The sequence below is a fragment of the Rhipicephalus microplus genome, chromosome 5 (genome assembly GCF_043290135.1).
Source record: "Rhipicephalus microplus isolate Deutch F79 chromosome 5, USDA_Rmic, whole genome shotgun sequence".
Taxonomy (NCBI): domain Eukaryota; kingdom Metazoa; phylum Arthropoda; class Arachnida; order Ixodida; family Ixodidae; genus Rhipicephalus; species Rhipicephalus microplus.
The window spans coordinates 77,842,871-77,866,184 of record NC_134704.1 but is presented as its reverse complement, the minus strand read 5'-3'; the positions used below and the strand labels follow the sequence as shown (position 1 = coordinate 77,866,184).

Sequence of the window (23,314 nt, the reverse complement as noted above, 5' to 3'; positions counted from 1 at the left end):
AACGAGAGAAGGAAGGAAGGAAGCAACAAAAAACTGAAGGCGGGGAGGTTAACCAGAAAGACACCCGAAAGGCTGCCCTACACTGGGGGATTAGGGAAGGAGACTAGAAAGATAAGAAAGAAGAGAAGCAAAAGAAAAAAAGGAGAGACTGACAGTAATTTCACTGCAGCGTGTAGAAGTTCACCGCAAGTCAGAGGCGTTCACACAAACCCGTCTTTTTCAAGAACAGCAGTGCTTTCACTGCATTGTGGGATGTCGAGGGATGTGGACGCTGCTGTAAACGAGAGCAGAGTGGGTAGGTAACAAGCTGAGTGGTACGTACATGTTTGTCCAAACCACGAATAAATGGGCATGGACTGGGCATGTCGATAGGCCAGATAACCACTGGTCATTGAGGGTGACATACTGGATTCCAGGAGAAGGCGAGCGCGTGAGGGGGACGTGGGAAGTTAGGTGGGAAGATGAGATTGCGAAGTTCGCCGACATGACGCAGTCGCAGCAAGCACAGGACAGCGTTGATTGGTGAATCTTTGGTAAGGTCCTCATGTAATGACGCTAATAATGATAATGGCTTCGACAAGGGAGAATAACTACCGCAAAGGTCGTGGTGCGCATTGTTCGTTGGCATGTAATGCATTCACTGTGAACATGCTACGCATTCGGCATCGTATACGGTATACACTATATAGCATCACAATATTGCACTATTCCACCATCCGTGCCTCCTATCCGTCTCTCTCCTACATCTGACCTTTCACGGGGCCGAGGACAGGAATAACAGCCCGTAGACACAATCTTGAGGTTTACATTTTTATTTTCACCTCTATCGGTACCTCCCTTATGGGTAATCATGGCTAAAGAAGTTATGGCTACTACAGGACATTGCTGTCTGATATAAAATAATGTTGGCCATCCACTGTAATATCATTTTTTCAAGTCCTCCCCCAACCATACTCTTTTTGCTGCTTTCCATATACAAAAAACACACACACCGTTCTTCCAACGATAGAGTAACTACGTTTTCATTTACATATGAACGTGTCCTAATTAAAGTTCTACGCCGTATACGTCCCAAGCGCCATATATATAATGTGTGTGTGCGTGTGTGTTAAAATGACAGCTCTGAATATGCTAGGTGTATTTCCAGACATGCACTTAACTATCTACTACTCGGTATCAAATGGGCTAGAAGGTCTGATTAGAGATTTACTGCACACGCTTGTTATTTAAAAGTTATATGCGCTATAGAATCTCGTATGATGTTTCGTGAGAGAAGAAAAAAAGAAAGCATAAAGTAGTTCTCCACACCGATTGGCCCGCCTGCTGCTTGGCTCGTTTTCGAGTCGTTGCTGCTCACTCCTTGAGTGTACTGCGCATTTCGCACGCGCGTCACGCTACAGATAAAACGAACAAACACAAAAAGAACGCCCCGGATCAGAACGAAAGACACGAAGAAACGCGCACGTTCGCGTCAGACGAACACCCACGCCTCCTTCGAGATATCGGGACAAAACAAACGAGCTCTCCCGATACCACTATCACTGTACACGCCGACACATGCATCAAAAGGACGTGTTCCTCGTGCAAATACCCGTGATTACGGCGCTCCTTACACCGCGCGCACTCCCGAAAAACGCGGGCCAAATTTTCTTTTCCCGTCGCGCGGCATGCAAAAGTATACTATAGAGAAGCCGTCTCTATATATACGCTCTAAACTGTGAGTGTTGGAATATGCGCGTGTCTGTGCATTCTCCTCTCGGTACTACTGCTTCATTTCGCGTTCTTCTCATATCGGGAGCGAGAGTGCTTGCGTTGGCGGTACGCGATGTATATATATCGTCGTCGAAAACGCGGACGATGCAAAGCGCGTGATCTCACGTGTCTCTTCCGTTTGATCGCGAGGTGCGCTGCCGCTCGCAAATTCAATAGCGTCTCGCCTCGTCTCTAAGACGCGGTGCTGTGTGTGTCGCTTTCGTTCCCTTCTTCGAATTGGATGCGGGAACTGTTTCGCTCCGTCTCTTGTTTTCCGCGTCTCCTTCGATGTCCTCCTATATCTCTTCCTCATATGCAGTTTTTTTTTTCCCCGACGCTTCCGCTTTTCTGTCGATTTATTCGGCGAGAGAGTGCGACTCTTTTTACAGCGATGAAATGTCTCGCGCGGAAATGAGCGCCTGTTGTACTGCTTGGAAAAAGAAAACAAGTCGGATCTAGTTACACGTTAGTAGCGGCATTTCTCGGTAAGATGGCTGTTTCGTTTCAGAGCCAAAATATTCCAAATGCCACGAAGGGAAGTCCGATCTTTATTCTAGAATCAGGGCACTGCTGGAAGATAGTTGAACATGACATGGTTGGTTTGCTGAAGTGATCATCACGCGCACGCATACACACAGATAGAGAGTAAGGTGTCGGCAGACTTATCAACCGAGACATAAGTAAATCACATTTCGTACGTGAAACCTTCTATTTATTAAGCTGTCGTATCGAAGCCGTCGATGTTCTCATCCAGTGTGTGTATGATTTATATATCTACGGAGCTCGACGAAACCTCGGCAATTGCCAGCTAACGACATCACGGCACATAATGCACTTGACTTTTGAAAGGTTGACCAGAATTAATAGGGACATTTAGCTGACAGATTTTACGCTCCGTTCACCGTTCCGCTCAAACGCTCAACGTTACCGGAGCGCAACGCACGTTTTCCGTTTTAGCGAAGCGTCGTTTGGTCAACGCTATCGCTACGCCACCGGTGCATGAAAGTGGTTTTAAAAGAAAATAGGCATAGTTTTGATCTTGCAGCAACGCAGAAAATTGTTTTAGAAGAGTGTGAATTCATTTACTGTTTGACGCACGAGCGTTTCTTTATTAGGGGCGAAGCTCCTTATAGCGGCACCCGTTCGTTCTTCGTAGTCTGTAACGAGTATAACATTTTGACCTCCAAGGTGGTGCCGGTGAGAGACTTCTTCCGTGCGTTGTTGAACAATAAAAATAGTGCTCAATGTACATGTCAATGGCTGCTAATGGGGAATGAGAAACAGGAGCATTCGGCTTTTAGTTAACGCACAGGCTGCGATCACCATTAGCAGCCATTGGCATGTACATTGAGCACTATCTGACTCGCTGGGTGTAACCTCCTTAGCTTTAGAAAGGTTTAGCGAACGTTGAGACGCAGTGCCATGAATACAATGAACTTGTATATACCTTGAATGAACTCTAGGTGGTTAAAAAAGGGAAGTAGATATGAAGCGCAAGCAGTAAGAAAGTAAAAGCCGAATTCTCCGCCTCTCATTTCTCATTAGCAGCCATGGGCATGTACATTGAGCACTATCTGACTGAAAAAGTTTGCTACGTCATACTCGCTGGGCGTAACCTCCTTGGTTTTCGAAAAGTTTAGCGAGCGTTCGGCCGCAGTGCCATGAATACAGTGAAATAGAATATACCATGAACTCGAAATGGTTAAAGGTGGGAAGTGGACCCGAAGCGCAAGCCGTAAGAAAGTGTGCGTGTGCCACCTCTCGTTTAGTCCTTGGAATGTCCGCAGGATGGCGGTGCTTCTATATGGGGAATATATGATGAAAAGATGCGAGATGGTGGTACTTGGAGTGTTGAATAGATGGACGAACGGACACATAGACAGATGCATGGATGGACGCATGAACGGACGCAGGGGCGGCTGCATAGACGAACGCAGGGACGGACGCGCGAACAGAGGCACGCACGGACGGGCTGATGGACGCATGGACGGTCACACTGACGGACGCATGGACGGACGGAAGCAAGAACGAATGGACGGACGAATTCTTCGCCCCACTCTCCATCATTCACTCCGTGGATCTGCTGCCATTTTTTTTATTTTTTCCTTTACCTTCACTTGGAGCTGGACTACGATCGGAGCCTTCGAGGCAGCTCAAACGTATTTCAAACGTCCTGTCCTGGGGACGTGCTTTCACAGCGTTGCCATGTGGCAAATCAAGCCAAAAAGATTTTCTGAATAGGTAGAAGAGTGGCTGATGTTAAATACTAAATTGTTACTATTACTATTACTATTGTTACTATAGCCCCGCCACGGTGGTCTAGTGGCTAAGGTACTCGGCTGCTGACCCGCAGGTCGCGGGATCGAATCCCGGCTGCGGCGGCTGCATTTCAGATGGAGGCGGAGATGTTGTAGGCCCGTGTGCTCAGATTTGGGTGCACGTTAAAGAACCCCAGGTGGTCGAAATTTCTGGTGCCCTCCACTACGGCGTCTCTCATAACCATATGGTGGTTTTGGGAGGTTAAACCCCACATATCAATTAATCAACTATTGTTACATAAAATCGCTTACTATCGAACATTCGGGAAGTTCCTTTGACGGAAATACAAAAGAAGCATCTCGAGACGCTCCTTTATGGTCCCAAGTGTCAGCTCTAGATCGCTTCGGGGAACTTCACCCCACATGCGCGGACTCTCGAAGGGATTGGCTGCAACGACTTCTCGGAAGAGGCATACAGATCTCTGCGCATCTTGAATTGCCGTCGGTGCTTGCGTGTCACAGACTCGCGGCACAGGAGGCTGCCATTTTGGTCGTTTCTCCTCTCGTCACGTGACCCTTCGCTCGCTAAGACGTTCCGCTCGCACGCTCAGCGGCTGACCGTACAGCGCATGCGTAAGTGACGCAGCCTGCGACTGGCCGAGCGGAGCGGGAGGCAAAATACGCTCAGCAAATGTCCCTAATGGTAGATCTCCCACGATCGCTAGGTGGGGGGGGCCGCACTCACATTTTGCTTAGGAGCGATATGGACGGATTGACGAGTGATTATTGATAGATGCCGATACTGATAGATCACTTTTCTTCTGTATAGAGAGCCAGAGAGCGCACTTGTCTTTGAGCTCAACGGGCCATCGAGGATAAAACAAACTGCACTGGGTTAATCTTTACTTTTCAGCATAAATTCAGTAGACCTGCACCTTCGGTGCCCGGTCCTTTTGTTCTGTATTTTGTTCCGTTTTTTCGTCATTTTGTTTGAGGAGGAAATGGAGGCAGTGGGTGGGTGGGGATGACAACATTGTGTATTTTCTAGAAGAAAAAAAATCGGCTGCGTATCGGCGTCCTTTGTTGCAAATGTCGAAAGGCGATAGTCTTCTGCCGAGCCTTCTTTCGTGCATATCATCGCATTTTCAGCGCAGCCTAAGAAACATTATGGTACTTAGAGTTACGTATTTATGTATTTATAGTAAAAGAACGCACAGCATATTACGTATTGATGCTGAGCCTTAGATATGCGTAAAATTTTATTTTTGATGGAGTATATTTGCAAGTATGAATGCAGCCACCAATTCAAGATGGCCGGGCGTTCAGCAAGTGCTTAAACGTTGGCCGGGTGTCTGAATTGTAACTTTCGTGTGACAGACAGACTGACAAGTAGACCGATATTTCTGCGCTGAATTGCCCCAAGAAAGACTATCCTCTTTTAAATATGGAGGGGTGGGGGAAATAAAACCTACGCGGTCGGTAGCAAGGCCACGTCGACTCAGCTTATGTTTGTTTTCGCGATGTTCGATTTCTGCAGAGACTACGTTCAGTGTGCCTCCTCCCATGGCGCGGGGCGAACTGAATCGGCTTTCTCGACCACGTGGTAGCAACAACGAAGCCTCCGTGACGGCGTCCGCTTGTGAGAAGTCGTTGAACTTTCAACCAAGTCAGCAGCACCGCGCTTCGACTCGTTCGTCGCAACATCGTAGTTCCTTGCACATCGGTAAACGCAGTAGTAGACCAGTGGACACAGTTAATGCGCTTCAATTGGTGCCTTGAACTTGTTTTAGTGCGCAACGCCTAATACGCGCCTTTATTTATGACTGGCAAAGGCTTGCTACGGTTGTGATCTTTTTAGATGCTTTGTTATTATCGACATTATGATTGTCTCTGTCGCGTTCATTTTTCGGCACGTGTGACCTGTACGGCATGTACAGATAAGTACAAATAGTGAAATAAAACTTTCGTGCGTGCAAAATGCTCGTTGACATTTTTCACCTGCAAATCTGTCTTCTAAAGACCATATAATGCAGTTCACCCACATGTCTTCTGTTACACAGTTTTCGTTCTTTTTTGTGACCCATGTGTTCCATGTTTCTTCAATGCACTTTTACAATAATATTACTAACAGGCTCACGCCTAGGCCCTATTAAACTACACCATAGACTATTATACTTAAAAAATAAATGTCCATTTGTTCGCAGCATCACGTCGCAACGAAAATTCAAGCAGATGGTTGATTTCTTTTTCATTTCTGATTTTTTTGTTAAATCCATGACAGTTTTTTTCTTGTGTTTCTGTAGCCAGCTTAAACGCTGTCCATGCAATTTTTGATGTATTCGCGCGTCAATAAAATCATTTGAAGCTATCCTACAATGCCTAATGCAAGTTTAGTTGTAAAGTGCACCCGCTGTATACGCCGCAGTTCTTCCTTTTGCGAACCCGCTACGCATCCGTTGACACGGGAACGTACGCAGCTGCTCACGCTTTTGTTGGTTGTACTGGTGGTGATCAGGTATGTTTAAGCGATTGTAAAATGTAGGCCTACTAACCCGTCACCTGTCGGAGAATTGACATTCCTTGATGCCTGCTGTGATTCTACGCTTATACCGTGCATTATTACATGTGTTAAGAACGCAGACAGACAGACAGACAGACAGACAGACAGACAGACAGACAGACAGACAGACAGACAGACAGACAGACAGACAGACAGACAGACAGACAGACAGACAGACAGACAGACAGACAGACAGACAGACAGACAGACAGACAGACAGACAGACAGACAGACAGACAGACAGACAGACAGACAGACAGACATGCATACATGCATGCATACATACATGCATACATATTGGAAGCAGTTCCGAGAATTGGTGTGGCTCTGTGGTAGAACACCTGCTTGCCCCGCAGAAGACACAGATTTCATTCCCACTCTATCCGAATACCTCTTATTATTTATTTACATCTTTCTTTGGACGGCCTAGGTTTGGTTGTTGAGTTCGGGGCTGCGAAAAAGCGCTGCCCACCTGTCTTCGCTTGGCTTGTCGGTCCTTACACGGAACTAACTGGGAGGCGCAGGGTCTCCCCTACGTCTTCTCGGGAACCAAATAAAGTTTTGGTCATCATCATTTTCATCTATCTCGAATTTCGCTCACGGACAACGCAGATTTTTTTCTTACTGACAACAAGAGACGCCAATACCACAATTTCTGCAGAACAAGCTGTTTAACGCTATCATGTTAAAAAAAGATATTTTATTTCAATAACGTAAGCCCCTCTACGACAGTGTGTCTTCACAGCCCGTTTGTTGTGGTCGGATACATAAATATACCAGTTAGATTTCATTTGGCTAGCGGGCTTGCCATGGTTTTCTAGTGGTTGTTGTGCTCGACTGCTGACCCGAAGGTCACGGGATCGAATCCCGGCCGTGGCGGCCGCATTTTCGGAGGCGCCAACGCTTGAAGCCCGAGTACTGTAGGCACCCGTCAAACAAGCTTAGCTGGTCTATTCGGATCATTCCACTGAGGCGTACCTCGCTTTCATATTGTGGTTCTGGGACGTTAAATGCGAACAATTGCTGCATTGTTACAATTTGACTAACTTCCCAAAATTTTTTTTCTTCATGCAAAACAAAGCATACGTTGAGCACTCGATTATCCTTTAAACATAGGCGTTTCACTTGTTTCGAGTTGCTCCGCATGGTTGTGCGCAGAGATTGACTACACACAGAAAACAAAAAAAAAAGAAAAGAAGCAAAAACAACGAGGACGATGTTGGAGAGGTATAAAAAAAAGTGATAACGCAGGGGAGGCAGGAGGCTAGATAATCGTCTGTCGCTGCGTTGCAGTCCGCCGCTGTGGTCTAGTGGCTGAGGCACCCGCCTGCTGTTCTAAAGGACACGGGTTCGATACCGGCTGCGGCGATCTCACTTCGAAAAAGGTGAAAAACTTGAGGCTCGTGTACTACGCGATATCGGGGCATGTTAAAAAACACAAGTTGGTCGCAATTTCTGGAGCTCTCCACTATGGCGTCTCTCATAACATCATTTTTTTTCGCCTGGAAACCCACATATTTTATTATTATTATTGGCTACAGTGCATTGTGCATACGCATTGAGTTATCTGCACGTATGCTTTCTCTGTATTACCTGGCATTCGCCTCTCCGCGTTTAGGAGAGCCAACTGCCTCGTTGACTTCCTTGCCTCTCCCGAGTTGTGTTTACATGTCGGGATAGGGATCTTCACGATAAAAAAAGAGTTGCAGTCGACGGCGAAGACGGGCGAGGCGACAACAGTGACGACGTTCTCGACGACCGCGACATGTCGAGAGCGGCGCCATTAATCTACCACTCGCTCTGGTGGACCCGGGTGGGAATCTGTATGAACTGTGCGCGCCTATGTAGGGGTAGATGAAAGTAAAAATTAAAAAAAAAAAGTGTCCTTAACTGCCGACACCGAAAAACAGAGTACCATTCATCTCCATTTTGCAACCACCCGAATATGCGGTTCGAGCTTGTTTTCTCGACGACGTGTTGGAAAAGAGTAAAGCTTTGAAGGTTAAATTACGAGATATTTCTTTTTTTTTTAGGCAGTTCATGTAGTTTTCGAACTCCGATTTATTTCACGTGCTTTCCCATACGAACTTTTCTGTTCCCCATGACAGAATGGCGAGAGTCGGCTATTCGCTATTGCTGCGTACGTTTGCGATAAATGTGTGTGACCATTTCTTTTTATACTTCGTAATTTCACTTTTTGATCTCTCTGCGACAGCTCCTAGAAGTGAATGGGTCAATCCCTTTTTTGTGGCGCCTGTTGAGCAGTTGTTGCCGCGCCTCATCCTTGCCGGGCTTCCATGCAAAATAAAAACACCAAAATAATTGCGAAGGAAATTTTCGAAGAGGAATTTTCACGCAAGCGAAACATCAGCCACTCATGTTTGTGCACCGGGAACACCAACGATAAATAGCCGTCGCTAGTCAATACTTTAGCAGTGCTATTCAGCGACAGAGAAGCTTTCCTCAATCGCTGTTATTATGCGTTTAGGGTTGTCTGACATTGAGTCTTCCGGCAAGCACGTCATTTTACGGCAAACACGTGACAAGCACGTGGCCCCATTGGCGCGAGCCAATGAGGCCCTGAACTAACGTCTCCACCCAAGTAGGATGATCCTTTCAGCATGCATGAATAAACGTTTTTTGAAGAAGATAGTCTATCTTGGGCACCTTCGACGCAAAAACTTTGTTCTGTATGTTTGTACATATGTTTATTTGCCCTCCCTTAACGTGAATTGGGTACTCTAAACAGACCAGTCGATACCACTAACGGCCGAGCCCATCCGCAGCGCCCACCAACGTTGCTGAAGATTCAGCGTTCATACTTATGCGATTGTCAATTAAAAAGCAATTATTGCGCATGTCTGAGGCACTATAACAACACGTACATATTCTGAATGTACGTCTTTTACTAGAAAAGGCATTACATATGTAATTCTAAGGACCGTAGCGTTTATCACGCTACGCTGACCATGCAACGCTTGCACGAAGACGCGAGTGTTTCCAACGTTTTGCTAAGACGACACGGTGGTAGCCCCTACCCGTCGCCTTGCGCTCTACACCTTATCACCTCTGAGACGGGCGCGCACACCCGTCTCAGTGCCACGCGCTTCGTTTTCAAAAAAAAAAAAAGACTGCCAGATGGCGTTCATGTCTCACGTGTGACGTGACTTGATGTGCTCGTTCGCCTCCGCTGCACGCTCGAAACACTCTAACGCAGCGCCTCCGGAATACCATTCACCAATTTTCTTGCGCAGAACATCAAATAAATATTTTGTTCACTGTATCCCCAAGCAAGACTATCGTCTTTTGACGACATTTGCAGATTACATGCAGATACGGGGCCACTTTTTTTCTTTTACGAAGTAATTAATCAATTAATGATATTTCTTCAGCATCAAAGCTGTGTTATGCCTTACATTGTTTAACTATCACTTATTTAACAGCGAAGTCGTTTAGTGCGTATCTCCTTGTTTCCGTACCAAAAAAAATATCACAATCGTTATAGGCAAATCGCAATACTCACCACTGGCCCACTAAGAAAACTATTGTAATCGATCAGCCAGTCAGGACGCACGCGCACACACACGCATACACTCCCACACGCACACACACACTCACTCACTCATTCACTCACGCACTCACACACAGACGCACACGCACGCACACACGCATGCGCGCGCACACACCCACACGCGCACACTCACGCACTCAATCATGCCCTCACACACAGGCGCACACGCTCGCACACGCACAGATATATATATATATATATATATATATATATATATATATATATATATATATATTATTGTACACTTTCGCACACGTGCATGCGCGCGCACACACACCCACACGCACTCACACACAGACGCATACGCACGCACACACGCACACACTCACGCACTCAATCACGCACTCTCACACAGACGCACACACGCTCACACACACACACACACACAGAGAGAGAGAGAGAGAGAGAGAGAGAAAGATCAGCGTCACATCATTATTGTAGACTTCCTAGGCGTGCTCAAAATTTTCGAAGCGTGGAGACACTATTGCAAGTGGGCTCCGTCTTATAAAACATGTTATTGTGGCGAAGAAACATTTGAAGGCGCAAAACTAAACCTGGCCGATGTAAACATGCTTCAATCTGTGCTGCAAAAGCTTCAAGGATGATACAACACACACTCACACGAAATCACAATATGAAAAACGAAGAAAAATAAAAGCTTTTGCAAAGAGTGTGAAAGGTGTTCCACTTTGTAAGAAAATACTGGATTGTGTCGTTGCAACGGGAGGGGTGTAATAACTGCAGAAAAGGCAGTACTGGAAAAGGCAGTATTTGAAGGGCAGTACTGCAGAAAGGCTACTTGGCTACTACCAGTGTCAACCTCGACATAGACAAGCTCAACCTAGCCACATAAGGCTTAACGTCGATATAGCCAAGTTCTGCCGAATCAAATCGCGCTACAACGAAGCTCTGTCTATAGCTACGACTATTATAAGCAGCCATAGATCTAAGAGAGGTGCCAAAGCTTAGTTTCAGCACTAGGTTCTGTCTCCAGAGTTCGGAAATCCGTGCCTCCGTTCTCTCCCATCGGAAATCCGTGCCTCCGTTCTCTCCCATCGTGTTTTTTTTTTATCCTCGTTGAAGTGTTGGAGAGAAAATATCTAGCCTGATGCGCAACTGAAAGTACGAAATTCGCACAGTTTCAATATTGCATTATATTTTTCGCTACGCGCAAACTTCAACAGTTCTGACGTTGTTGGTTTTAGTATACCCGTACATCGCTTGCTCAACGTGACGGCTTCTTGTTTCGTCCCCGAGATAGTTTGCGCGCGTTTACGCAGTATAATTCGCAGCACTTAAACTTACGTTGACAGCCTGAAGCTTCCTTTGTGAGAGAGGTCACCACAATTTGAGCTAACAGACAACGGCTAGTCGTCTGCGAAATCTCAGACGTCGTCGTCCGCGAACACTTGACACACTTTAGGAACATCCATCACCAAATTTCTTGTTATTTTACGTGATTACAAACGTAAAATTTGCATGTACGTGATTAAAACGTAAAACGTTTTTAAAACGTGATTACAATATGTTTTGCGAGAGTTCGTTGGCCATCTACTAGTCAACGAGATGGCCTTGCACTTTGCCCCGCCGTGTTAGTCTTGTGGCTAACGTACTTGGCTGCTGACCCGCAGGTCGTGGGATTGAATTCCAGCGGCGGCGGCTGCTGCACCTTCAATGATGGCGAAAATGAGGGAGGCCCGTGTGCTCAGATTTGGGTGCACGTCAAAGAACCCCAGGTGGTCGAAGTTTCCGGATCCCTTCACTACGGCGTCTCTCATAATCATATGGTGGTTTTGGGACGTTAAATTGCACATATCAATTATTCATCTTGCACTTTTATTTTTTTTCTTCACGGCGCTCTACACCATTGCCGACAAACCAAGCTAGCCAAAGTGCAGGCGCAGCGTAGTGAGTGTTATTTTACCCCGTATCTCGCGCAATCACAGCCGGGGTGTGGCTTCTCGAGAAACAAAAAAAAAAAAAAACTATTGAAGGAGGAATCTTGAGGTAAATGCATTAGGGATAACCAAGATGAACCCGGTTTCGTACCATGCAACAGGGATTGGGAAAGGGACGAACTGTACGATTAATGTTTCTCTGTGTGTGCATGTCTGCTCAGGGCGGAAAAAGGTAACGAAGGAAGACTGAGGTGCAATGGAGCAAGAACCTGGGAGTCCTTCCATTAATAGGGAGAATGGGGACAAGCGTATATTTTTGTGCTTGACCAGTACTTGACCAGCTACTTTTGATCTATCTATCTATCTATCTATCTATCTATCTATCTATCTATCTATCTATCTATCTATCTATCTATCTATCTATCTATCTATCTATCTATCTATCTATCTATCTATCTATCTATCTATCTATCTATCTATCTATCTATCTATCTATCTATCTATCTATCTATCTATCTATCTATCTATCTATCTATCTATCTATCTATCTATCTATCTATCTATCTATCTATCTGTGTCTGTCTGTCTGTCTGTCTTTCCTTCTCTCTTTCTCTCTATCCCTTTCTCTCTCTTTCTCTCTTTCTTTCTTTCTTTTCGCATTGCCTCATGCTCCCTCCTCACTTTTTCCTTCCTCCGTGCCGAGAATCGAAGTGTCATCCCCGTACTTAAAGGTATGGCCCTCAACATGCTGCGAGGAACAACCACTTTCATGTGTTCACGTCTAGGTAACAATCAAATGTGACGACGCGAAATTAAACACTGACGTCGATAAAAGATCACGTTTTCAGGTCAGCAGTGGCAGGTCGCGGACAAGTTCACGATCAAAGGACCATTCGTTATTGGAAAACGACGCGTACAAGCTTACGTGTGACCAGCGCACCTTAGAGGGCCGCATTCCTGCACACTCACCGACGACGGGTTTTTCGCGTGGGCTATATTAGCACTGTAGCTTGTGTTTTAACTATATGTTGATTCTCACCAAGTGTGCGGGCCCCAAACAGTTTTGTGCTCTCCCATAGGAGAGTACCTATATAGTACTCAAAATCGTTAACCACCCTTTCTAAACAAGCGTCGTTTGAAATGAGCGAAAGAATATTGCGGTGTAGTTATAAAAAAAAAAATGACGACCAACCACTTCATTTAAGCTCGTTACCGCAAGCGGCGAAATACCGACGAAGTACAGATGAAAGCTCGAGGAAGAAAAGAGTGAGACCTCTGGCGGTGGCGTATCGAGCTTAAGTACGGAGAAGACGCACAGACTGACTGGTAGAGACAACAGCTTGTCCATGAGGCGCGTACTGCTGGACAGAAGGAGCTGACCGACGACGTGACGCCTCCTTAGGATGGGGCCATTGATCCGGCTGCAGCCAACTGTCTCCTGCCTTGCTTATAGGCCCTTTTCTATTGCAGTGCCTCCGCACAGAGAAATAGCTTCCGGTTTTTTTTTACTGCTCGAGACTGGCATTGTTGCGTACCAACTCGGCCGACGCGGTCTTTCGAGACAGTACGCCTCTAGTTCGGCACAGCCGCATCCCCTTTTGTTTGGCCGGTAGGGAAGAATGTCGCTTTGACAGGGAAGTTAGCCTTGCGAAAGAAGAGGAAAGGTTCTATTCTATCGCCCGGGTGCGCGCACTTTCTATAGATAACTGTATACTCGCGCATCTTTGTAGTCGTATATGAAGCCTTCTAATAGTGTTGCTCTAGTGCACAAGCTCTTACTAGCAAACTCTTAAGATCGTGCAGTGCGACGCTCACTTTATATACAGACCGTTTTATGTATGTGCTTCAGTGTTGTCCAATTGGGCTGCCAACCTTTGTGCTTCGCATATTGAGCAGCTTTGCGGCAGACTCAGACACATAAAAATGGTCGGGTTTGTGCATACGATGTTTCGTAGCCTATTAACCCCCATCACGATAAAAAAAAGAAAATATTGCCTTAACAGTCCAAAATTACGGTGCCCACAAGTCCTAGGTAAAATTGTATATATGAGCAAACAACCGCTAATCCCTTTGTATTTCGATCTACGATGAGAAAGGAAAAAAAATCACAGCTTATCCACGGAATGAATGATGATGAGTGGGGTGAAGCTTCGAAGGGTTTTAATCGGCAAACCATGAATGGCCTGCTGGTCGTGTCCATCCGTCCGTCCGCATGTCTCTGTCTGTCCATCCAGTCAACAGTCCTAGTACTGCCATCTCACATCTTTTCATCATATATTCATCATATGCAAGTACCGCCATCCAGCGTACATTCTAAGGACTGAAACTAGAGTGGCTACTACATACAGGAGACACATGACTCATGTTTTACGAAGCTTCGCCCCTAAAATAACTGACGAGTAGCAGCAATTTGATATATCATCTTGGGATATCGAGACATCAAGCTTGCCTCCATAGTAAAGTGGTCTGTGGTGAGATACTGGGCCCCATAGGAGGGAAGGGATATCTTAACCCAGGGCTGCTAAAGGGGTGCAGTGAGGGCTGCTAAAGGGGTGCAGTGTCTTGCCACCGGCCGATTCACTACGAAGTCAAACCGGGATGTTGGCGTTTGCTCGTTAGGCAACATATGTAATAGCCGCCTAAGGAGGACCAGGAAGCTCCAAGCCTTGCATCAAATTTTTTCAAAGAAAAAAATATTGATTGGTGCGATTCTCTATATTGAATCTACATAGTGTCCCGCTGAGGATGTTTAATGCGTTACCACAAAAATTAGTGAAGTCTTACTAGAAAGTGTTGTATTTCTGCATTTGCTTTGCACAAAGGTAACATATTCATTCACGTGGTTTAGATGTACTGTAGGTTTGTTGCCTTTGTGAAAGCATGGGTGTGTAGCCTAGTGGAAAACGTTGCCTAGTGGCACTGGTGAAAACGCCCGTTTTCGCAGCATGAGGGTACGGGTTCAAATCCCAGCATCGGAGCGAAATTTTTTAAATGCGAACCGTTTCTCTGCGAACTTCGGCGACTTTGAGCGTATCTATTTACCCGCCTACGACATTTAGCTCTCCTGGCCGTTTCGATAATGGTATCGATACCAAACTTGGTACGGCATAACATGACTGTATGGAGAGCATATTTGACTAGTCATAACATGAAAATCATGATATGTATGTTATGAATGTCATGATTTACATATCGTGGTCATGCAGCTCTCGCGGTGGTTTAGTTCACATGGCATGTTGCAAAACTGGTATGGTATGGCATGATTGCATGGCGAACACAAGCGGCAGACCCCAACATAAAAATCATGACATGCGTGTCATGTAACAACATGAGTACATACCACGCTCATGATGCACTGGCGGCCGTTTCGCTATAGCTTCACTTATACCAAATTTGGTATTACGGGACGTTAATGGAAGACAAAGGTGTGATACTGGTGCAAACATAGCATGGGATGCGTGTCATGTAACAACATGACTACATGCCACACTGATGATGCGCTCGTGGCGATTTTGCTAGCTTCGCATATGCCAAATTCGGTATTACGTGACGCCAATGGATGACGAAGGTATGTGACCGGCGCAAACATGATAATCATGAGATGCCTGTTATGCGACAACATGACTGCATGCCACAGTCAAGGCGCCAATACGTTTCGACGTGACGCGGTGCGCGTGCTCGCCGGCGTTCATTTCGTTGAGTCCCGCCGGCGTTGCCACGCCAGGCGCCGGTCTTGCCATATACTCACAGACGCGCGCGCCGCTCTGCGTTGCTTTGACGCATGCGCGTTTCGGTGCGTCCAGCGTCCCTCCATAACGAAAAGAGGGAGACGCAGTGTTGTCTGGGTAACGCATCGGCTCGAAATGCAGCGTGTCGCATTTCATGCCGGTTGTCGTCGGGCCGCGCCGACGTACGCTGGCCGCACCTGGCGTCAGCCTATAAAGTGCTCGCGTTTTGCTAACGTAGCGTCGCTGTGGCGAGCGTGCGCGCATCAACTGTACGTTGGAGTATATTGGGCCCTTCATGATGCGCTCGCAGCCGTTTTCAAATTTGGTGTTGCGCGACGTCAATAGATGACGAAATATATGACTGGTGCAAACATGATAATCCTGCCAGGCGTGTAATGTAAGAACATGACAACATACTGCGCTCATAGCGAGCTCGCGGCTGTTTCGCTAGCCCCACATATACTAAATTTGGTATCATGTGACATGAATAGATGACGAAGGTAAGCGACATATCCAAACATGATAATCATGACACGGAAGTCATGTACGGCATCATTTACACCACCTCGTAACGTTGTGCTGATTTCAAAGTGGCATATCATCATTTCTCATTCGTGCTTCACATATCATCGATTTCCACTGTACGTGAGATCAGTCAATTTTTATATATGTGAAGCAAACAACAGGGCACTTAAAAAATGTTTTCTTTTTAATTTTGTATTACATATCCGCAATGTGGCGCGCATTCGGTAAAACAAGTGAGCTTCTCATGCTGCTTATTGAAACTTTTATCTTGCCCCCTGCCGTTGTGTAACGACGTTTACGATGGCAACAAATAAACAAAGATCAAAGGCAATACGTACAGCAGCGAATGTGTGTTCCCCAGATCTCGTCTCCACAGAAAGCACATTTAGCAGAACGTTGCTCGCGCTCAGGAACGTGCAGATGTAGCGTCCCGAGACAGTGTATAGGGAATCGCACATATATATATATATAGCGTTTTACAGCGAAAGCTTCATATGGAAAAACCAAACATTGTCCGGCAGCGGTGTCATAAGCGGTCTCCACTAAAGGTCTCCATTGGCTGTGTTATGGGTTACATCGTCCGCTGCGTCGTACCCAATGCGCCATTGGCTGCGTTGTGAGTGACGTCGTCCATCTCATCGCGGCCGTGGCGCCGATCGTGTCAGTTTATCCTGAAACCTTTCACACGAGTATATGCCACGGAAAACTCTAGAAGAGCGCCGACAGTCGATACGGGAGAGAGCTCGCATTCGCCGGGCCGATGTTGCAGTTCGGGCACGTAAAACAGGCCCGGAAGGCCGAGTGCCGGCAGGAACTGCGTACCGGTGATACGGCAGCCCTTCAAGCCGCGGTAACAGCAAGCAGCGGTGGCGGGCGGATCCTGCAACCACGCCGCCGAATTAGCTCGCAATGTCAAACGGTTGCAACAGCGCGGCGTTACGGTGTCAACGTGATGATTGCGGGAGCGCGTTCGCCGGGGCGAACGCCCTCTTTCGGCGGGAGTTTCTCCAGCGGCATGTTGGCTTTGACTGCGACGTCTGTGACCGCCTGTGGTTCGAGAACAACCACTGTGATTACCGCGTTGAGAAACGCAAATTACTGCTCGTTACACTCCTTCATGACCGCGACCATGCGAAGCACAATGTTTGGCACGTCAAATAAAAAAATAAACACTATGGTACACCAAACAAAATGTGCGTCTAACCTCATTAACAAACACGAACATGTAACCAATAATTTTGAATGGCTTCAGTGCCATGTCGGGCTGAACCCACTGCTAAACACCGGGACCGAACTTTTTAGCTTTCACTGCTTGACCACTTGTAGAGAGTGCTTGGGCGGTGATTTTTTTTTTTACTAGCGCATTTTGCCGACACGCAGCTAGCATGACTGAAAACGATGGCGAACCCAAGCGGACGTACTTCGACTTCCGCGCGAATCGAGAGATGAGTTTTGGGTGCCGCTGCTCGAACGATCGTTCTGCGTACGCGTTGTGCAGTTCCTTATACGCGTTTGTGGATATATGATTAGCATATGCAGGTCTGACTGGGGCAGATTGTCAACGCTCAGCAATACAGGCGCCTCCACTTAGCACGTTCGGCTGAGCATATACGGCATCACTATTGGTAGACCGCAATGGGGAGAAGAAAAAAACAAAGCATACAATACGAGAGAGAGTGCGCGTGGAGTGTGTTTTATGAGAAAGGGGACGCAACGACGGGGTGAGAGAATATTATTCTGCGATTGCAAGCAAGCCGTCCCTGTTCGTCCAACTGTAGCGGCGGCGCAAACCTCTATTGAAGCGCCTGGATTCCACGAGCAGCACGGGCATATAGGGCCGGGGAGGGTGTCCGGAGAGTGCGAGATCTAAACCGCGTGGTGGGCCTGCGTATTGCCAGGAAGCCAGCTTCCACCTCGTCGTGATGCCTCTTTTGTTTTTCTTTTCGTGTTTTGCCGAGCCAAAGGCCGGGGGATCAAGTCGTTCCGAGCCACTGGCTCCGCGAGGATATATGAGAGCCACGATGCTTCGGGAGGTGTGGTCGGCCGCGCTTGTGCGTCGGTGCGAGGGAACCTCGGCGTTCCTTTTTTTTTTTTCGATGACTGTCGCCGAGCCATTTCCATCTTTCGTATTACCCCGCGTCACTTATTCATTTCTTTTCTTCTTTATTTTCGTTGTTGTTGTTGTTGTAGTTTCTACTTATACTCTCTTCTGGACTAGTGCGCTCCTTTATTGGATACGTGTATTGACAGAAGAAAAAAAGAAACAGACCGAAGAAATGTAAGCAAGGGACGCTGTGATATTGCTGACGCAGAACAAAGAGGAATACGAAAATTTGCCATCGATTCCAAGCAAGTGGCTGTTGTACACTCCCTCAGGGGTGTTTCACAAAGGAACGACGCCAGGATTCCACCACCAATGCCCGTATTACAGTTGTTTTCACAGAAATGAGCCTCCGTTTTATTGCTGCCTCTTCGAGCGGTAAGACATAAACGAAGTGCCGCAGTCAAAGGAAAATCAGAGCTGCCCTTGCGACCGCGACGAAAGAGTCCGGATGGGGACGTGAGATTGAACTTTGATAAATACATTTGCTGTCGTCCGTTCTTTGGATAGCTTCAAAACTTGGTCTACAAAACTTGGTCTAAATAAAAGATTCACCGACGATTTTCTTTCTGCGTAATCCAAATTCTCAGTGCAGCTTCGTGTAAGGTCAAGGGCGACTGTGTTTGCAGTTTTGGCTCTCCGCGAGGTATCGACAACGTCGTGAATCATAATTTTTGTGGGTTAGTACATCACCCACTGTGCGATTATTCTTCCTTGCGGTTAAGCGAGGTGTCTGCTACGCATCTGTAAGATACTATGTGCGCTTCGTTGATTCTGCATGATGGCGATGAAGAATTGTGATTGACCACTTTGCAGTGGGTCGGAAGCATTAAACCACACACTCGTTGGCCAATTAATTTGCATTGCGCGATGACTAGTAGTTATTGTAGTCGTCTGCCATGCTACGCTACATAGGTTAACGTGATTTCTTGCCCAACATATGACGCCTGAATAGGTTTTTATATATATTGTAAGAATTTCAATATTCAAATTGGTATTTCAATACATAAATTAGTTTCAAGCACCAGCCACGTACCAGCGTGGCTCTGTGGTAGAACACTCGACTGCCCCGCAGAGCACCCGATTCAAATCACGTTCAATCTCGGATATTTTTCTCTCATCTTATTTTTTTATGTCTGTCGGTGTCGCCGCCGACGGTGATGGCGCTCAACGCAGCGTCACAAGAGGTTCGACATTAGTGGCATGTAGTTAACATCTTTCTATATACGTCGACAACAAGAGCGATAATAATAATAATCATACCTGGGATTTAACGTGCCAAAGCCACGGCATGATTATGACAGACGCCGTAGTGGAGGGACTCGAATGTTTCGACATTTGATATATATTTTTTAATTTGTACTGGCATCGTATCGTACAGTACACGGGCCTTTGCCATTTTGTCTCCATCGAAATGTGACCGCCATGGCCGTGATGGAACCCACGACATGCGGGTCAGCAGCCCAGCACTATTACCGCTACACTCTTAGTAAGGTACCGGTTAAATTCTGGCTGTATCCAGGAAACTGGATGAAAAATGTCCGGTTTCCCGTATATATCTAGCACTTTAAGCTGGACGTCATTAAGAGTGTACGCCACCGTGACGGACTTCAAGAACGAGTTGAAGTACTTATAATTCAAAGTTTGAGCTACAGCTTAAAAGCTAATCCTCATCCGATACAGTTGATGTCGATGCATGTAAGCGACCGGTTACTACGATAGCGAGGTATTATATAGAATTTTACGTAGAGTAAATTGTGTATAGCTTTGTGGGCAGTGTAAACTGCTAGGACGCAGTCGCTAGTTCAGCACCAGGTGTGTTGTCACTCGGTCACAGACACCTAAGAAAATATTTCACTCGATGATTGGGAACACTCGCGCTGACAACCTTGGCACAATGAGGAGCGCATCCAACGGGCATGCCCAAAGCGGCTATTGTGTGTTTCCGCTCCACCAGATTTTTTTAAAAATTAATTTTTCTAAAGTGAACCTATATATGCGACTAGGCAAAAGCAGTATTCGCCCGCCCTATGTAAGCAAGAACTTCTGGCACGAATGTGTTACCGAAATTGCGCATGCCCCATTACTGACGGCTGGTCCACCGCCCCGCCGCGGTGGTCTAGTGGCTAAGGTACTCGGCTGCTGACCCGCAGGTCGCGGGATGGAATCCTGACTGCGGCGGCTGCATTTCCTATGGAGGCGGAAATGTTGTAGGCCCGTGTGCTCAGATTTGTGTGCACGTTAAAGAACCCCAGGTGGTCGAAATTTCCGGAGCCCTCCACTACAGCGTCTCTCATAATCACAGGGTGGTTTTGGGACGTTAAACCCCACAAATCAATCATCATCATCAATCAAATCGATGGCTTGTCCACTAAATATGAAGAGGGAAACACCCGGACGGCAAAATCCAATTAAAATTCCTGGACATGCGTTACCAGTAGTTGAGAGAAGCTTCAATGAACCGACAGAATTAGCTCGATGACTAACACCAGTGCCACACGTATCACCTTCACTGGTTGACCATCCGCCTCGGTGGAACATGGGCTGCGGTGCTCTGCTGATGACTCGAAGGTCGCGAGTTCGGTCTTGGCCGCGGCAGTTGCATTTCGATTGAGGACAAATGACGGAGGCCTGTGTGCCGTGTGATGTCAGCGCACGCTAAAGAACACTGGAGAGTCCAAATTCCTGGAACCCTCCACTATGGCGTCTCTCATAACCATATCGTGGTTTTGGGACGTTAAACCCCAGCTATTATATTATTATTATTATTATTATTATTATTATTATTATTATTATTATTATTATTATTATTATTAAACTGAACTTATTACATGATCGAACACGTCAAGAAGCGACAGGACAGTGCTAACTGCATCTAGCTATCGATGAATGCTCGTCACCAAATCATATTACGTGATTTTGCTCACTAGTTCGCGCAGGCCGCGCCCGAGGTCCGTATTATTTCAACGTCTTCGAGCAATTCTAGGTTCAAGAACTCTGGTGAAGGCGCTTGATTTCATCACAACTCATGGATTCATCGCGCGAAGTTGCGAGTTGCGGCACAGTCCAGTCGTTCTCCGGGGTAAAGTAGCAAATTTTTTTGCGCGCTGATCGTGATGAGCTCTGCGGGGTGTTAAAAAAATCACAGCATATCCACGGATCCACGGAATGATGGATAATAAGTGGAGCGAAGCGTCCGTCAGTCCATCCGCTCTTCAATCCGTCCGTACGTGCGTCTTTGTGTGCGTCCGTCCTTCCGTGCGTCAGTCCATCCGTACGTGCACCCACGTTCGTGCGTTCGTCCGTCCGTGTGCCTGTATGTCCGTCTTCGTGTCTGTCAGTCCGTCCGTGTGTACGTCCATCCATCTAGTGAACACTTCAAGTGCCGCCATGTCGCTTCTTTTTATCATATATTCATCATATACAAGTACCGCCATCCAGCGGATAATCCAAGGACTAAACAAAAGTATGTACCACATTTCTGCTGTCAGCGCTTTGTCAACACCGAGAGCGTGATAACGACGCCAGGCTACGCTTTTCGTAACATGTGGACATGCGGATATGTATGTGCCCGAGGGTGGGTATGCGCCACTGGTATGCGGGTATGTACCGCAGCTTACGCACTACAACAACGGGGGACGCACAAGCCACGTCATGAGGAGCTTCATCCCTAAAAGGTGGACTCAGAGCGTTGCACTGCTACAGTTTCGTTTCTTCACGTAGCATTAACACTTTTCATAAAATTCTTTCGATTTAAGTACGCTTGCCAGGTTATGGTATGTGGCCTACTCGCGTCATGTCACTTAGGCCAAAGCGCGCAGGCCCCGTGTGCTATACGCATCAATTGAGGCCAACCAAGACAAAAATTCGGGGACAGATAGAGGTCTGAGGAAACCAGATATTGTAGAAAAAAAAATGTAGCCGGAGGCAATGCTTGGACATGACATGTACCCTTTTGGGAACGTTCACGCTGCAGTAATTTCAAAAATGGTTGCCCGTCTACTACACAGTGAGCGAAGCCTATCGCATCGATCTCGCTTTCTGATCTACGCCCAAGTAGTCTGGACACACTGTGTGTTCGTGCGCATTCTGGTTCGCGCATTTGTGCGCATTTCCGATGACATCACCACACTGCCTTCTCGAAAAGAAACAGGCTTTACCAATAGAGAGTGTTACTGCACTCTCCCCGCCCCCACCCCCCGTATTCGTCCTCTGTCCAGCATTTCTACTCCCTTTCCGTATCCCTATGCATTAGCTCGTTCCTAGGCGTTTGCCGAGGCCTTCTGCAGGGGCAGTCACGCGTAAGGAACAGCGATGCTCGCCTGCAGTGCCCCTGGCGAGGGCCACGTCCACCATTCCTTGTGCGTGCTCGGTTCTATTGGCACGAGTGCCGCGCCCAGGCCGGCACATTACCGCCCTCCCTCCACTCTGTAGCCACACCGTGTCCCAAGCGGCCGCTTGGGAGGCCATAAAAGGCGGTGGATTAAATTCCCCGCGACAGGAAAATGATTAAGCTCGGTGTTTCTTGCCGGTGCCGTTGCCGGCACTTCTTCCTGCGTCCAGTCGGTGGAAGAGAGACCCCGCAGCCTTCTTGCGCTCCGTGCCGACAGTTGCGTGCAGCGGTGAGAAACGCCATAGAAGGCCGATCACTTATGAAGACACCAAGGGGCGGTCCGAGTTTTTGTGGCATTTGGAGCATAGCAGCTGCACTGAATAGGTCGGGGATCGGTGCTATTGTTTCGTTCAATTGTTGATACCTCGTAATAGACCGCATAGACAACGTGGAAAGAGGAAGATTCTAGAGCGAGTGCGTGGTGTAACGTAAAACAAAAAAAAAGGTCAATTTTCTCGCCGAAAAGGAAACACCACAGGCACGTACGCGCGCACTCTTGCAGCAGCGAACAAACAAAAAGCCAGCAAC

General features: G+C 47.0%; 1 protein-coding gene across 2 annotated transcripts in view; it reads left to right on the top strand.

Moving 5' to 3' along the window:
• Positions 1-23,314, top strand: part of LOC119174377 (aquaporin AQPAe.a) — a 132,305-nt gene that overhangs the window by 100,149 nt on the left and 8,842 nt on the right. Inside the window, exon 5 of one of the 2 annotated variants that reach the window (XM_037425251.2) lies at positions 5,548-5,988. The exons of the other annotated variant lie outside the window; for it this stretch is intronic. Within the exon in view, the coding sequence (XP_037281148.2) occupies positions 5,548-5,789 (242 nt within the window). The 3' untranslated portion in view covers positions 5,790-5,988. Of the gene's footprint in view, positions 1-5,547; positions 5,989-23,314 lie in introns of those variants that run through there. 2 annotated transcript variants of the gene reach the window in all.